Source organism: Lutra lutra, chromosome 13, assembly GCF_902655055.1.
Source record: "Lutra lutra chromosome 13, mLutLut1.2, whole genome shotgun sequence".
Classification (NCBI taxonomy): Eukaryota; Metazoa; Chordata; class Mammalia; order Carnivora; family Mustelidae; genus Lutra; species Lutra lutra.
The window spans coordinates 95,533,224-95,548,609 of NC_062290.1; the positions used below are offsets into that span (position 1 = coordinate 95,533,224).

General features: G+C 54.7%; 1 protein-coding gene across 10 annotated transcripts in view; it reads left to right on the forward strand.

Annotated features, from left to right (window-relative positions):
- CACNA1B (calcium voltage-gated channel subunit alpha1 B) overlaps positions 1–15,386 on the forward strand; it is a 174,984-nt gene that overhangs the window by 40,639 nt on the left and 118,959 nt on the right. For 7 of the 10 annotated variants that reach the window (XR_007122284.1, XM_047700142.1, XM_047700141.1 and 4 more), the window contains exons 7-10: positions 4,559–4,662; positions 7,685–7,800; positions 8,470–8,526; positions 9,509–9,601. Coding sequence is in view for 9 of the 10 variants with exons in the window: in XM_047700142.1 (XP_047556098.1) it covers positions 4,559–4,662; positions 7,685–7,800; positions 8,470–8,526; positions 9,509–9,601 (370 nt within the window). In the remaining variant the exon portion in view is untranslated. The remainder of the gene's footprint in view (positions 1–4,558; positions 4,663–7,684; positions 7,801–8,469; positions 8,527–9,508; positions 9,602–15,386) is intronic. The other 3 variants (XM_047700143.1, XM_047700146.1, XM_047700149.1) reach the window with 1 other exon arrangement.

Consider the following 15,386-nt stretch of genomic DNA (forward strand, 5'->3'; position numbering starts at 1 on the left):
TTTCTGTTTCTGTTTTTTTTTTTTTTCCCATTTGTTTTGTTTCTTAAATTCCGTATGTGGGTGAAATCATATGGTATTTGTCTTTCTCTGCTTGACGTGTCTCACTTAGCATGACACTCTCCAGCTGCGTCCATGTTGTTGCCAGTGGCAAGATTTCGTCCCTTCGTGTTTAGACGTGTCACATCTTCCTCACCCATTCGTCCGTCCGTGGACACTTGGACTGTTTCCATACCTCGGCTGTTGTAGATGACACTGCTAAAAACATTAGGGCACACGTATCCCTCTCAATTAATATTCCTCTAATTTCGGGGGTAAATACCCATCGTGCGGTTGTGGGGTCGGAGGGCAGCTCTGTCTTCACCTTCTGGAGGGACGTCCGTGCTGTCTTCCACCATGGCTGCGCCGGCCTGTGTCCCCACTAACTGGGCGAGGCCCCTTTTTCTCCACATCCTCGACAGCATCTTGTTAAGATTTAACTTAAATTTAACCAAACACCCATGAAGTGAAATGGTATTTCATCTTGGCTTCGATTTGCATTTCTTCTAACGACTTATGATAATGAGCGTTTTTATGTGCTGATCGCACCCGTTATATGTCTTCTTTGGAGAAATGTATTTTCAGATTCTTTCCCCATTTTTAAATTGGTTAATTTGTCATTTTGCTATTGACCTGTAATTTTTCTCTCTATATTATGATGTTAGCACTTACCAGATAGATGATTGGTAAATACATTCTCACATCCTGTGGGTTGTCTTTTCATTTTCTTGATGGTGTCACTTGAAGTACAAATGATTTCTATTTTAATGAAGTCCCATTTTTCTGCTTTTATTTTCACCATGTGCTTTTGGAGTTATAGCTAAGAATTTATTACCTAACCCAAAGTCATGAAGATTCACTTCTGAGTTTCCGTTTAGTTTGGTAGTGTTTGTCCCTGTCTTTAGCTCTATGACCACTTTGACGTAATTTTGCATGTGGTGTGTGGCAGGGATTCAGCTTCTGGTGGTCTTAGCACCGTTTGTTGAAAAGACAAACTTTCCCCTGTTGCATTGTCTTGTCATCCTTGTTAAAAAATCAATTGATTGTAAGTGTAAGGGTTTATTTCTAGGTCATCAATTCTAATCTATTGATCAATATATCTGCCCTTTTTACGGGGATTTATTTATTTCTAGGTCATCAATTCTAATTGATCAGTATATCTATATATTATTTCTAGGTCATTCATTCTAATTGATCAATATATCTGCCCTTTTTAGGGGGAAAATTTTAAAATTTCACTTTCCTTAATAATTATAGTATGATTAAATTTAGCTACTTTATACTGGATGAGTTGTGCTAGTTTGTGTGTTTTGAGAACTTGCTCTGTTTCATCTGCGTTGTCGAGCATACATCGAGTTGTTGGTGGCGTTCCTTCATTGACCTTTCGATGGCAGCTGGGTCTATGTAGTGATATCCCCTGTTTCATTCATGATGTTGATAATTTGTCTTCTCTCCTTTTTTCTTAGTGTTATCAGAGGTATGTCAATTTAATAGTTTTTTTTTTAAGAACCAATTTTTTAAAAAAGATTTTATTTATTTATTTTTGAGAAAGACAGCGCATGAGAAGGGGGAGGGTCAGAGGGAGAAGCAGACTCCCTGCCAAGCAGGGAGCCCGATGCGGGACTCGATCCTGGGACTCCAGGATCGTGACCTGAGCTGAAGGCAGTTGCTTAACCCACTGAGCCACCCAGGCACCCCAAGAACCAGTTTTAAAAAATTGATTTTTTCTATTATTTTTATTTTCAATTTTGTTGATTTATTCTCTTATTTCTCTTCTCTTCTCTCTCCTCTTCCCTTCCCTTCCCTTTCCTTCTTTTCTCTTCTTTTTTTTTTTCTTCCTTTTCTTTTCTTTTGAAGCCCAGTATGGGTTGAACTCACAACCTTGAGATCAGAACATGTGCTGAGATCATGAGCTGGATGCTTGGCCGACTGAGACACTCAGACCCCTTCGTGGTCTTACATTATTATTTAGTTGCTTGGGATTGATGTGGGTTTATGTTGCTCTTTTGTTTTTCCTAGCTGCTTGAGGTGGAAGCTTAGATTATTGATTTGAGATTTTTCCTCTTTTGTAATATATGTATTCGTGCTTTAAATTTCCCTCTTGACGCTGCCTTAGCCGTGCCCTTCAATTTTGATATGTTGTGTTTTCATTTTTGTTCAGTTCAGTGTATTTTTATATTTCCCTTGAGATTTCTTCTTTGACCATGGATTTAAAATCATTTTCCCCTTGTAAGTAAGATGTCATTTCTTTTATACTACTTTCAGTAATTTGTCTTTAGTTTTCCTAAATTTGACTATGCTATGCCTTATTTTGGATTTCTTTGGATTTAACTTCTTGAATCTGTAGGTTTATGTCTTTTGACAAATGTGGAAAGCTTTTGGGCACTATTTTTTTTTTTTTTGAGTACTTCCCAGCCTTCTCCTCTTTCTCCTGTATTCTGCCGTTCTGATGATATGAATCTTAGATCTTTCGTTATAGTCTCACAGGTTGTTGAGGTTCTGTTGTTTCTTTCTTGTTTTTGTGTTTTATTTTTAATTTATTATTTATTTATTTGTAAAGATTTTATTTCCTTATTTGACACAGAGAGAGAGAGAGTGAGCATGTGCACAAGCAGGGGCAGAGGGAGAGGGAGTGGCAGACGCCCCTGCTGAGCAGGGAGCCCGATGCTGGGCTGGATCCTAGGATCCCAGGATCCCAGGATCACAACCTGTGCCAAAGGCAGATGCTCAACCAACTGGGCCACCCAGGCGCCCCTGTTTTTGTTTTTAAAGTCGGTTTCTCTCTGCTTATCAGACTGGGTAACTTCTGTTGTTCTCTGTTACTGTTCACGGGTTCTTTCCTCTGTCTCCTCCACTCTGTTGTCGTACTTTTCCGTTTAAAGATTTTATTTATTTGAAAGACAGAGATCACAAGTAGGCAGAGAGGCAGGCAGAGAGAGAGGGGGGAGAAGCAGGCTCCCTGCCGAGCAGAGAGCCCAGCCCGATGTGGGCCTCAATCCCAGCACCCTGAGATCATGACAGAGGCTTAACCCACTGAGCCACCCAGGCGCCCTGTACCTTTCCATTTAGATTATAATTTTGATTATTGTGGTTTTCAGTTCTAAGTTTTTCACTTGGTTCTTCTTTGTATCTTCTATTTGTTTGCTGATACTATTTCTTTGCTGAAAATTTCTATTTTTTGAGTGTGTTTCAAGTGTGTACATGGTTAGCCTTTGAAGCATTTTTAGGATGGCTGCTTTAAAATCTTTGTCAGATACTTTTCTCATCTTTGTCTCTTAGTGTCATCGGTCATCTGTATCAGTCAGGTTCTCCAGAAATAAAGAACCAATAAGATGCATACGTATGTGTATGTATATAGATATGTATGAAGACAGAGAAAGAGAGATTGATCAACTGATTACTAGGAATTGGCCTTTGTGAATGTGAAGGTTGGCGAGTCCAAATTGGCAGTTTAGGCTGGCAGATTCCAGACCCGGGAGAGACAGGGGTGCAGTCCCGGTCCAAGAGCCAGCAGGTGGAGACCTAACAGAGCCAGGGGTACAGATGACGTCTGCGGCAGTCTCCGAGAGAACTCCCTCCTACTTGGAGGAGAGGTGGACTTTTCTTCTCTTCAGATCTTCAACTGATTGAATAAGGTCCACCACCTTATGGGAGGCCGTCTGCTTTACTCTATCCATTAAAATGCTAGTCTCATCCAAAAACACATTTGTGGAAACACCCAGAATAATGTTTGATAAATATCTGGGGACCCTGTGGGCCAGTCAAATTGACACATAAAATTAACCGTCATGGCATCTATCGATTGTCTTTCTTCACTCAGTTTTTGCTTTTTCTGGTTTTTGGTATGGCAAATGAGTTTCAGCTGAAAACTGAACACTTTTGGTGTTACGTCATGAGACCCAGATTTTAAAAGTCAAAAGGTCTGGGTGAGACGCCCTTCTTTGCATTCAGTTTTTGGATCATGCCTGAGCGCTGGCTTCTGGCTTAAGCCCAGCCCGTGGTGAGAACAGTTCCTTGGGGACTTGTGGCTTGCTCTTGATATGGGGGGAATAAGGCCTGGGACCTTACAGCCTCTGAGCTGTGGAGACCGCTGCAGACAGAAAATCAGACTTGGGCCTGGGGCCCCCGCGCTGCATTCAGGAGAAATGTCTGTAGAGCTGACAGGTATGTCCAGTAGCCCGGGAAGGACAGAGGAGGTGTCCGAGCAGAGGCTGGGTGTGCGGCCTTCCAGGTTTCGGGGGAGCCTCTGGCTCCCTGGAGCAAATTCCTTGGCTTTTCCACTTGGCTGGGCGGAGACCAGGAGTGCTAATTGTCCTTGGTCCTTTGAGAGCTCCGGGGCAGCTTCCAAGAAAGTGCTGTGGGGCCAGGGAGGCAGGTCTGCTGTGGGTCCTGCCACTCCCCCAGCCCCGGAACACTCCCTGCCTAGGCCCTGCCAGGTATTTGAGGAGGGTCGAGGGTGCTTCTGCAGCAGGGGCTATGGGTCTTGCGACCCGTTTTTTGCTCATCTCCTTCTCGCCTGCAGACGAACGACGCGGCCGGCAACACCTGGAACTGGCTGTACTTCATCCCTCTCATCATCATCGGCTCTTTCTTCATGCTCAACCTGGTGCTGGGCGTGCTCTCTGGGTAAGCAGCCGTGTGGGCTTGCGTGTCGCCTGCCCTCCCGTGTCCTCGGGCTGAGGGGCAGATGCTGTGGTCAGACGTGGGCGCATGTGATGTGGGGAAGGTGAGGCTTGGCCTGGCCTCATGGCCCCTCTCTGTGCTGGTCCCTCCTGTCATCCTGAGCACGGGCCAGCCTGTCCTTTGTGCTGTTGTCCTGACCTCTCTCTTCACTATCCCCTGGCCCTGGCCTCCTTACCTCTATCCCCCGCTTGGCCTTCACCCTGTACCCTGAGATGGGGGAGAGGCTGCTGCTGGAGCTCACCTGAGTCCATTGTGTGGTTTTTGGGCAGCCCCGGAGCCTAGAGGGTCCCTCTGCTGCTGTAGTGGAGAGTGATGGCGCAGCCCCATATGCCGACTGTGGTGGTCACTGGGCTCTCCACCCCAGCCTTGACCCCTGGCTTGCTCCTCCTCTCCAGACCCCTTTCTGTGCTGAGCTCCTCCAGGAGTGAACAAGGGAGGGTGGGGGCGGGGATTCCCTCCTGAAGAAAGTGGTTTCCTGACCCCACATTGTACTTGCCTGTCCTGCATGGGGCAGAGGCTACAGAAGTGGTGTGTACTTGGGGGCACAGGTGGGGCTGGTGTTTGGGGATCCCGCCCTCCCATCAGTCTGGGGAAGCTGTGTCAGGAAGGCCTGGCCTGCGCTTTGTCCCACACTAGTATGATAGCCCCGGAAGACTAGAGGAGAAATCTCCATCCTGCCTACTCTGAAGTTTCCTGCTCAGGCCCGGGGCCCCTGAGGTGGGCTCGGGGAGAGGCTTGCGGACCAAGGGGCCTGTAAAAGAATAGCCACTGAGAGGACAGTGTAGCCAAGGCCTGCATGCTCTGGCTCTGGAATGTGTCCTCGGCCTCAGTCCTCTCCTGTAAGGGGTATGTCACCAGCATGTCTTTCCAGGCACCTCCATAGGGACAGGCACACCCACAGTGCAGTGGACGGATACACGACTTCTAGTCTGAAGGAGCTGCATGGTCTGAACTGGAGGAGGCCCGGAGCTCAGGGAAACCACCCAGGGAAGGGGCATTTCCACTGAGATCCAAAGGGAGACCAGGAATGGGCTCAGCAAAGCATGGGAGAGGGTTTCCCTGGCAGAGAAGAGCTGGGGTACAGGCCCAGGGGTAACCAGAGGGGCGCGTTGTGTGCTGCGGGGATGCGTGGGGCTGGAATCGGAGGGTGTGGAGGGGTGAGGCTGCCGCGGCCAGCAGACCGCAGATTGTGTGGAGCGTGGGCTGTGTGCTGAGGATGGCGCACACTGGGGAGGTGGCAGGAACATGAGTGGGTTCGCGGTGAGTTGGGAGAGCACCCTGCTCAGGGTGGCTTTGTGTGGCTTGCCCTGAAGAATGTGCAGAAAGAACTGGGGAGCTGGGGGTGCTCCTCACGGAGCAGGGCCACGGACACGGTGACTTCCCAGCCCTTCTCCCACTGGAGGGCATCCTGGCCTCTGGGGATGAGGTGATACGGGGTAGTTTTCCTAATTAGTCTCAGCTGAGCCCTCCCTCAGGCATCCAGGCCCAACAGAGAGACCCCAGGGTTCTCTTTCAGGCCGGGGTAGGCTTGGAAATAGCGTGGCCTCTAAGGCCAGCAGACTGTGCACAGCCGGCGGGTCCACGCTGGCTACACTCCACGGCAGTATGGACTAGACGCCACGTCTGCAGCCTGGCCTGGGGAATGCTTGCCCTGCAGGACTCCGTGGCTCGGCCGCGTCTGGGCAACGCTGCTACAGGGCTGTCTTGGAGCCCCTCCAGGCTTGTCCTTCCTCATGCCCCGGGCTGTCGCCCACAGCACATTTCAGAGGGTCAGGATCAGGGATTCCTCTTGGGGCTTTTCTTAGCAGAAGCCTGGGGAGGATAGGCCTGCTGCTCACTGCCGTTTGAGAAGTGGCTGCTCTGCGGGGCCTGGATTGCTGCACGTTTCTGCTGGTGGCTCTGGGACTGACTCACGTGGGGTTGTCGCTGCCCCACGCCTGCACCCCAGGCCCTCCTGCCCTCATCAGGGCCAAGGGATGGCGTCTGGATAGAGAGGGGAGGAGGGGCGGGGGCCCGGGTCCCTGCAGGGGTTTGCGGGGGGATGGGAGGTCCAGGCAGGAGCTGGCTGCTCTCATTGCCAGGGTTGCCACAGCTCAGGCCCTGGTGGACGCTGGTCATGAGCTTGGGTCAGGGAGAGCCTGCCATGGCTGTGGGCCAGGAGTGAGGTCTGCTGGGCTCGCTGCACCAAGCCCAGAAGCTGCTTCTCTTGGAGGAGAAATGGCCACTCCTCTGAGGATAGACGTTGCTGTGGGGCTGCAGGGGCGTGCCTGCCTGTCCTCTGGGGACCTGGCCTGAGAAGCTTGCCATGCTGGATGCCTAGTGTGTGTGTACTTGGGTGTGCCTGTGTGCCCATGTGTGTGGATGGCTTCCTTCTGGCAGTGCGAGCCCAAAACCTTGTCTGGGAGGCTGGGGCTGGGCTGCTGAGGGCTAAGGAGGGCAGAGATCTCTCTCCTTGTCTTCGTGAGCCTCCCAGGTTTGGCTGAGGTGGCTCTGGAATGTTTTCCTTTCATCGTTGGCTTGCCCCCATGCAGTCCTTTCTTGCCCTGTTCCTGTCTGTCTTTCCCTTCCTAGCAAGGGCTCTGTGTCTGAATCAGTGGAAGAAACAAAGTGGGAGGCCTCTGGGCTGATATCGCCGAGAAGGTCTCTTTAGGGTGTGGATGACAGAGGCTGGCATGCAGAGGGTGTGCGCCTCGGCTGGTTCTGGACAGGGTTGTGGCACTGTCCCGGCTCTCAGGAATGCCCCAGGGGACTGGGATGCACAGGTGACCCTTTGTGCTGGAGGGTCCTGAGGAAGGAGCGTTCAGCTGGGCCCCTTGAGGGAGCTCAAGCTGGTGGCGAGGGGTGGCCCGCGGCCTGGCTGTCATGTCCCAGCCTCTTCCCTGTTCCCTCTGACTCTGTCCACACTCCCGTGGGCTGGTGGCCATGCTCACACTCACTCTTCCTTTTCTGGGCCTGCACAACGCAGAGAGTTTGCCAAGGAGCGTGAGAGGGTCGAGAACCGCCGGGCCTTCCTGAAGCTTCGCAGGCAGCAGCAGATCGAGCGGGAGCTCAATGGGTACCTGGAGTGGATCTTCAAGGCCGGTGAGAACCGGGGGCGGCAGGCGTGCTCTTGGCCTGGCCTCTGTCAGAGGCCCTGGGGAGGATGAGACCAGCCTGGGAGAGGGGAGCTGGGGCGTCTAAAGTGCGTTCTCTAGCTCTCCCGGGTCCTGACACCAGGTGGCCCTGTGGCTCTGGGGACACTGGCCTTTTCAGTGGAGGCTTCCAGCAAAGCCTCTCCTAGGGCTGCTTTCTGCCTGTCAGACGGACGCAGGCACCTGGCTCTTGACCCGAGCCTGCTCTGTGCTCTGTGGCGGGCTCAGAGCTTTCTTAACCAACTGAGCCACCCAGGCGTCCCAGCTTGGGGCTTTCTGACTGCTCCCCAGCCTCCGGCTGGCGTACCTCCCTGCCTATGGGGCGCCTGCCAGGCCTCCTTAGGTGCCTTGTCTGCGTGGAGCTCGGCCAGTGGGTGGCTGCTCTTGGGAGGGTGAAGTGAGCCTGGGGATAGGCCAGGTGCCCCTCGTGTGGCACTGCCCATGGGACACATGAGGGTGTCTGTCTCAGCAGGGAAAGCTTAGCCGCAAGCCCCATGGGCTTCTGGGATTGGAAGGGCTGAGAAGCAGAGGGCATTCACCCTGTGTGCTCCTGGGGAGTAAGCCCTGGTCAGGGGTTGGGGTGGGAAGACCCCAACCTGAGGCTGTGTCTCGCTCACAGAGGAAGTCATGCTGGCTGAGGAGGACAAGAATGCGGAGGAGAAGTCCCCTCTGGATGGTAGGTGACCACTGTTAGCACCGTGTACCCAGCGAGACCCGTGAGCACGCTCACACTGGGGATGCCACAGCCACACGTCCGTTAGGGCAGAGCCCATTCTGGAAGTCATGGCAGCTCCTGGGGAGGGGTGAGCCATGGCCCAGCCTGGACGTAGTTGGTGGTGGGCTCAGACACCATGCCCGCTGGGCGTCCAACTAGGGTTCAGGGCAGCATGTGCTCCCAGTAGGCCCGAGCACTGTGCCGCCCGGCCTGGCAGCTCACGTGGAAGCCCAGGGAAGCAAACGTGGGAGACCCGTCCCTCAGGCTCACCCCCCCTTCAGGCGTTGAGAAGCCAGATGGTGCCGGAGGATGCTGTGCTGGTCGGCAGAGACTAGGTCATTCCCGTTGTCCCAGGAAGAGCCTCTGGATGGTGCTGCTTCTAGAAGCCCTGAGTTCAGGCTGAAATCAAGTTGTATCTGTTTCTGGGGCTCAGGGCGATGTGGCTCCCAGCACAGCCTGGGGTCGCCACGAGAGCCCTGTGGCCATGGTCACCAGCCTGGCGACAGGCACAGGCCCGGGGGCAGGGAGGCTGTTCTCTCTTTACACCAAAGCCAAGGCCAGAGGGATTGGCTGTGTTTGCTGTAGCCTCCGTTGAACCTGCATATGGGGCACTGAGCTGGTCTGTGCTCAGCGTTTGCAGACCTGATCGACCTTTCTGCTCTCACCTGGCCTCAGGGCGGGCTGTGGGGACAGTCGGCTGCAGCCTGGCCTTGCCCCACACAGGGGTCTCCTGCTCTCCCTGGTAGCCACTGACGTCATTGCTGAGAAAAGGCAGAGCGGCGGCATTCGCCTCTGAATTCCTTCTCCCCTTTGCCCTGAAGACTGAGAGGGACTCCCGGGGGCCCGGGGAGGAGACCTCCAGGAAGGCCCTCGCCCCCTCAGCTGAGGGACGTGCAGCTAGGTGCCGGCTCACGCAGCCCCCTCTCCCCACACTTGTTTAAAGCAGTGCTGAAGAGGGCAGCCGCCAAGAAGAGCCGGAACGACCTGATCCACGCCGAGGAGGGTGAGGACCGGTTTGCCGATCTCTGCGCTGTTGGTGAGTGTGCTGGAGCCCGCCCAGCAGGACGGGGTCTGTCCTCTGACTGGGCGTAGTGGGTGCCCCTAGCTTCCTGCCTGTCCCGCTGGGGCCCCCTTCCTTCCCTGCCGCCTACTCTCCTGTGTCCCTCCTGATGGCAGGATGTGAGGTGCCTCCTGCCCTCTGGTGTGCACCCAGCTTTCTTGCCCAGAGCCGGGCAGCAGGGGTGGGCCCCGTGTCTGGCTCCAGGAACCTCCCTACTGCCCGAGTCCCACGGCTTGTTCATGGCAGTGCAGCCCTGACTGCCCTCGGCTCTGCCGTTGCCCGGGTAGACGCAGAGCCTTGGCTGCACCCCACGGCAGAGGGTCTGCGTGTGTGTCACCGACTGTAGGGACAGAGGGTTCTGGCCATCTTCCTACCCAGCCCCCGTCTTCCGTGCTCCTGGGCCTCTGGCTTCGTCTCTGTCTTCTCAAATGGTGACAGGAGAATTCTGGTTCATTGAATCACACGGACTGCCTAGTTCCCTTCCTGAGGCTGCTACCAGGCATGCCAGCCCTTTCTCAATAAATGCCCTGTTGCTCTGAGGTCTGCGGCAGAAGAGGGCTCAGCCGTGGGTCTCCGCCTCGGCAGGCGGAGAAGGGCCCTCGTGGCGGTGCCCTGTCACTGCAAGCCCCGAGTTGGACACGGTCAGGCGGCCATGATCTCCCGCAGTCCCTGAGCCGGCCCGAGGTGCAGGTCTGCTCCTCGTGGTGGGGTCACACTCGTGAGACAGCTCTATGAGGCGTTTACCTACCAGCCAACCTGCTTCCGTCTCTGTCTCTCCATCTGACTGTCAATCTGGGTGTCTCCTGGTCTGTCATCTGCCAGTCATTGGTCATCTGCCATCGGTCGTCTCTATCTTCTCCGCACACAGGCCCAGTAAACGCGTGTCAGTGGCGTGGGGTTTGTGCCTGTTTCTCAGATCACTTGCCTGCCCCTCACCCACACACGCGTGCACACACACACAGTGTTGAGATCTCTGCATGTCACAGAAATGCTTTCATACAGATTTTTCTGGAGACCACTCCCCTCAGAAGTCTGATTCTGATTCTCGTTCGATGCTCCGTGGGGTCACAAGAATTGGTTTGGCTGCTCTGTGTCAGTGGCCAGTCATTCATTTTTAAGTACTTTGATCTTTGTCTGGAAAGTGCTGCTGAAACAAAGCCCTGTCGACCTCTGTCCTTCCCCGCAGCGCTTCTGTCCTGTGGGTGGACGTGGACCCACCGTCCCTCTGGGCGCGTGGGAGATGCTCGACTCCGGCTGGCTGGAGGCCAGTCCGACGAGGCTGAAGGGACGTTTCCCTGGGATTGCCGTTCTCATGCACTCGCTGCTCATGACCTGGAGTCTCTTTAAATGTTGGTTTTCCCTCTCAAGTTGGGTTTGGTGACTCCGCGTACACCCTGTCCGTTTTTCTGTTGGGTGGTTTGCGTCTGCTAGCTAGTGAGAGACTAATGTGTGTTGTGGGTCTGAGTTTTGTTGCAATTTTCACAAATTTATCATGTGACTGCAATATTTAGAGTCCCCTTTATTTCTAATTTACCTAGGATTTTTATTCTGATTTTGTAAAATTAATTGGAAAGATTTTTTAAAGTCTTTTTCTATGGCTTAGAATAACTTAAATAACACCTAAATAGTGTGTTTTTTAAAGGTGAGACAAAACCTGAGCCCAGAGTAAAAAGAACTTGGGCCAGTTTTATAAATTTTGCCATGTGAGGAAACCTTCCATTTTCTCAGCATTTCAAACGTGTTTCTGTAGAGTCGCCTGCGCTTTTCTCTTGCAGTTCTCCTCATCCCCCGCACACAGCTGCACGCTCGCTCTTTGGCCCCACAGACGTTGACGGGAGCCGACGGCGTGCAGGGAACCTTTCCCGGCACAGGGGCCTCCGGCGGAGCGGAGCAGGGAAGCCCCTTCCTCGTCGGGTTTTCCCTGCAGTGCCGGCTGCAGACGCCAGCAGGGGACCATGGAAAGGGTGTTGTGTGTCCCAGCTGCCTCCGAAACAGGGAAAACCCGACGAGAGAGGGGCTTGGAGGGCAGGGGCCTCGGGGTTTTCATGAGAAAGGCCCTGAAGGCCCCCTGGGGAAAGGTCCCCTTTGAGTAAAGTGGAAGGACGCGAGAGAGTCAGCTCCGAGGAAGAGAACCTTCTGGCAACATGTGAGAAGACCCCGAAGCAGGGAGGAGAGTGGCACACGCAGGGCCTTGCAGGGGTCCGGTGTGGCTGGACTGGAGTGGCCTGGGGGTCAGAAGGCCGTGGAAGGCGAGGGAGACGCAGGGACTCCAGCTGCGGGGGTTTAGTAGAGGGGAGATGCCATCCGGCTCCAGGTTGGGTGCAGGGGAGCCCCAAGGGCAGGAAGGGCAGAAGCAGGGCCTGTTCCGAGGTCACTGTAGGGATCGGACCCTCAATGGCAGCCACGGGGGTGTCTGGTGGCCAGACTCGGAGAGCCTGAAGGTGACAGCGTTGCTGGCCAGTTGGGCGTGGGCCTCAGGGGATGTGGGGCACTGTGCGCCTCAGGGTGTGCTGGGCGCCTATGCCCAGAGTCCGACGAGCGTGTGCCACATGTGTGCAAACCCATGGGGGCACGGGTGGCCCAGCTGGGGGTCTGGCTCAGCGGCAGGAAGGTGCTGACCCCTTGGAGGCCGTCCGGTACGCGCTGAGCCTGCTCCTGCTGCTTGCTCGTTGCCGGAATGTCTGTCTGTCTGCCTGTTTTATCACACTGGATTGTGCAGGGTTCATCTGTAGGAGGTCACGTAAAATGACCTGATTGTAGACTTCTTTTCCTCTAGCTTTTCTTGAATGTCATGACTTCCTCTTGTATCTTTAGTAGGTTCATCTTTTTAAATTATTTTGATTTGCTTTTTTAAGACATTCGTAATTTCTTACACAAGGTGTCTGGCTTCTTACCGACTGTCCCGTGTCCTCTTCTCTGCAGCATGAGGCCTCTGTGTCGACTGCCCCTGCTGTTCTGCGGTGTCACACTGGTCCCCGCTGTCCCCCTGCTGCGGAGGTCCTGAGGGCCACAGAGGTCCTGGGGGCTGCGGCTCCGGTTCTGGGTCAGAAGCTCCTCCTTTGCCCCAGGGACTTGGGCCCTCCCTCACGGGGGGCTTTTCTCAATGAGTTCACGTCCTCGCATCTTTTTTGCACCTCGATCCCTCTTATCTCATGCCTGCCGCCCACTTTGCTCCTGCAGGTCTCACCCTCTGTCCCTCAGGGTTTCTCCCCTTGTTCAACATGTGGCTTGTGCTCCGCCCTTCAGGCCACTAGTCTGGGTTCTGAGAGTGAACCTCCTTTCCTTTCCTTTCCTCTGCTGAAGGGAATTTTATTTTTTCTCCAGAAAGTTTCTCCTTTCAGTTTTACTTGGTTCGCTTGGTGCTGTCCTTGAGTCCCTGGGGTGTTGCTGATTTTTCCTCCTGGGTCCCTGGCAGGCAGGGCCCGTGGCCTCAGCAGGCTCCGACGGGCTCGGGTGTGGGGCTGGGCAGGGAGGACAGAAGCGGTTTGTCCCTCTGCCTGAGCTGAGGGTGGCGGCGTCTCAGGCCCTGGGCTTGTCAGCCTCTGCCCTCACTGTCTCTGGCGTCCGTGGATGAGCCCCACGTGGCCGGCATCGTCTCACTGAGCCCTATAGGAGCCACGTAGTCTGGGTTATCAGGATCTGTTTCGAAAGAGATCTCCGGGCTGTGACGGGGTGAGGCCACATGCCATGGGCAAAGGTGATGGGGTTTGTGTCTCCAGGGCTTGCTGGCCATCATCGCCTCCATCATCCCACGCTGGCGAGTGCAGCAGTGAAGCTGGAGGGAAACACGTTTCTCCTCCGTCCCTTCAGGGGCCACGGGTGGGGTCATCGAGGGTGGGGATGGATCTCAGCCGTTCTGTCATCTCTCTGCCACTCAGGCCCAAGCTCTGTGTGTGTCTTTGGAAGGAATGGGATTGTCACACAGGCCAGTGAAGACTTTCTACTAACGGACAAGCTCCTATTTTGGATGTGCTGGCAGGAAATCCAAACGCTGTGTACAGCCTTCCGTTGTTCTCACTAATGCCCGACTGAGCTGCCATTCACAGGCTGCTTGAATTCTTGATTTCTCCTAGCTTGACGATACATCTTTTGTTTAGAAAGAATGTACACTGATCAAGTTAAATATGGAAAATGCACAGCGTGAAAAGAGGTAGTCCCAGTCCCTCACCGTTTCCCCACCCGGAGCTACGACTCTGGATGTGCAGGGGGTCCGTGTTCACTGTGGACCCCAGTTTTACCAAAGAGCTGGGGTCACTGTCCGGAGCCGACCTGACCACAGGTCGCTGCTTGCTGGGAAAGGCTGACCTCCAGGGCCTGTGTCTCTGTCTCCAGAGACCCGGGACCTGTGCCGTGTTTGCCTGCGCGTCCCGGATCCCTGACCAGGTGGAGGCCGGGAAGCAGACAGGCCTCTGGTCTTGGTTCTGCCGTGGTGTGCACGTGGCACCCGTCTCCCTGGACACTGAGGGGGGCACCTCGTGCTCAGCTTGCCATTCTCTCGCTCCCCCTCCTGTCCCTTGGAGTGTGTTGGGAGATAGGCAGGGCTTCAGGAGCCAAGTAGGGGTGCATGGTTTTGTGCAAATGTGGCCGAGGACGTTTCTGTCTGGGTTTGCCTTGTTGAGTGAAGAAGCGTGTGGTTGTTTGCATGTGGGTACAGGGGGCGTGTGAAGACAGCACTCGCGGGAGGCCTTTCCCATGGCAGGGCCCCCTGGTTCCTGGTGGGCATGGCCCAGAAAACGAGATGGGCAGGGCCATGCAGCCTACCCTGGAGAACTTGCAGCCTGTCTCACAGGCCACACGTGTGTGCACACACGTCCCCTCCTTCCCAGCATGGCCCTGTGTGTGTCCACAGATGTGTACCCGTGTGACTCTGTGTGTGGTGTTTCTCTGAGAGTGAGATGGTCAGGGTGTGTGTGTGGCTTTGTTTCTAAATGATTCAGGAGCCGGTGGGCTCTCAGGACAGGTGTGTGTGTGGCTCTGCCCATGTGTGGGTCCCTCCTGGTCCACACTGTCTGCCTCCCTCTGGGCCTTATTTCTGAGGAGGGAGCAGGTGTGTCTGGCTGTGGCCTTGGCACTTTGCTGCCTCAAGAAGGCTGGCCCAGAGCCCTTGTGGAGTGAGGTCACTCTCACTGTTGGTGGCCGGTGTCTGGTGCCTGGACCGTGAGGCTGTGTCCTGGCTTCCCCAGGAGGCTGTGATGGGGCAGTGTCTTCCGTGGGTGTGGATGGGGCGTGGCATCAGGCATTGCAAGGTTGCTCCGAGGGCCGGCTGCTGGCCCTGTCCTGTAAACTACTCCTTCTGGGCCTGTGGCTGTCGGTCCCAGCGTCTCCCCACGACACAGCTGTCAGCTTATTGATCAGTCTCTCCCAAGGCCTCAGGGCCAGTCCTCATTTCACTGAATTCAAGAAAACACCAACCCTAGAATGCTATTACTGTCCCACTGAGTCTGTGTGTCCCCCCCGCCCCATACCCCTGCACCCAGGGGCCCGGTGCCCAAGCTGACTGGGCTTGGACCCTTGGAGGCTCACACAGGTCCAGACCCTTATTGAAAGCACTAGAGAGGCCGTGATGTGCTGCAGACACACGGACTGTCCTGAGAGACCGAGCTGTGCACACTTGCCACTGCCAAGCACCCAGGAAGCCTGCTCACTTGCTTGTCAGGGAGCACATGGGCTCTCGGGAAGCCCCGTCCTGTCCTGTCCTCACGGAGTGTGCCGTCTGGCCTGGAAGCTGGGCAGAGCAGGTCAATGAGCCAGTACAGGGGCA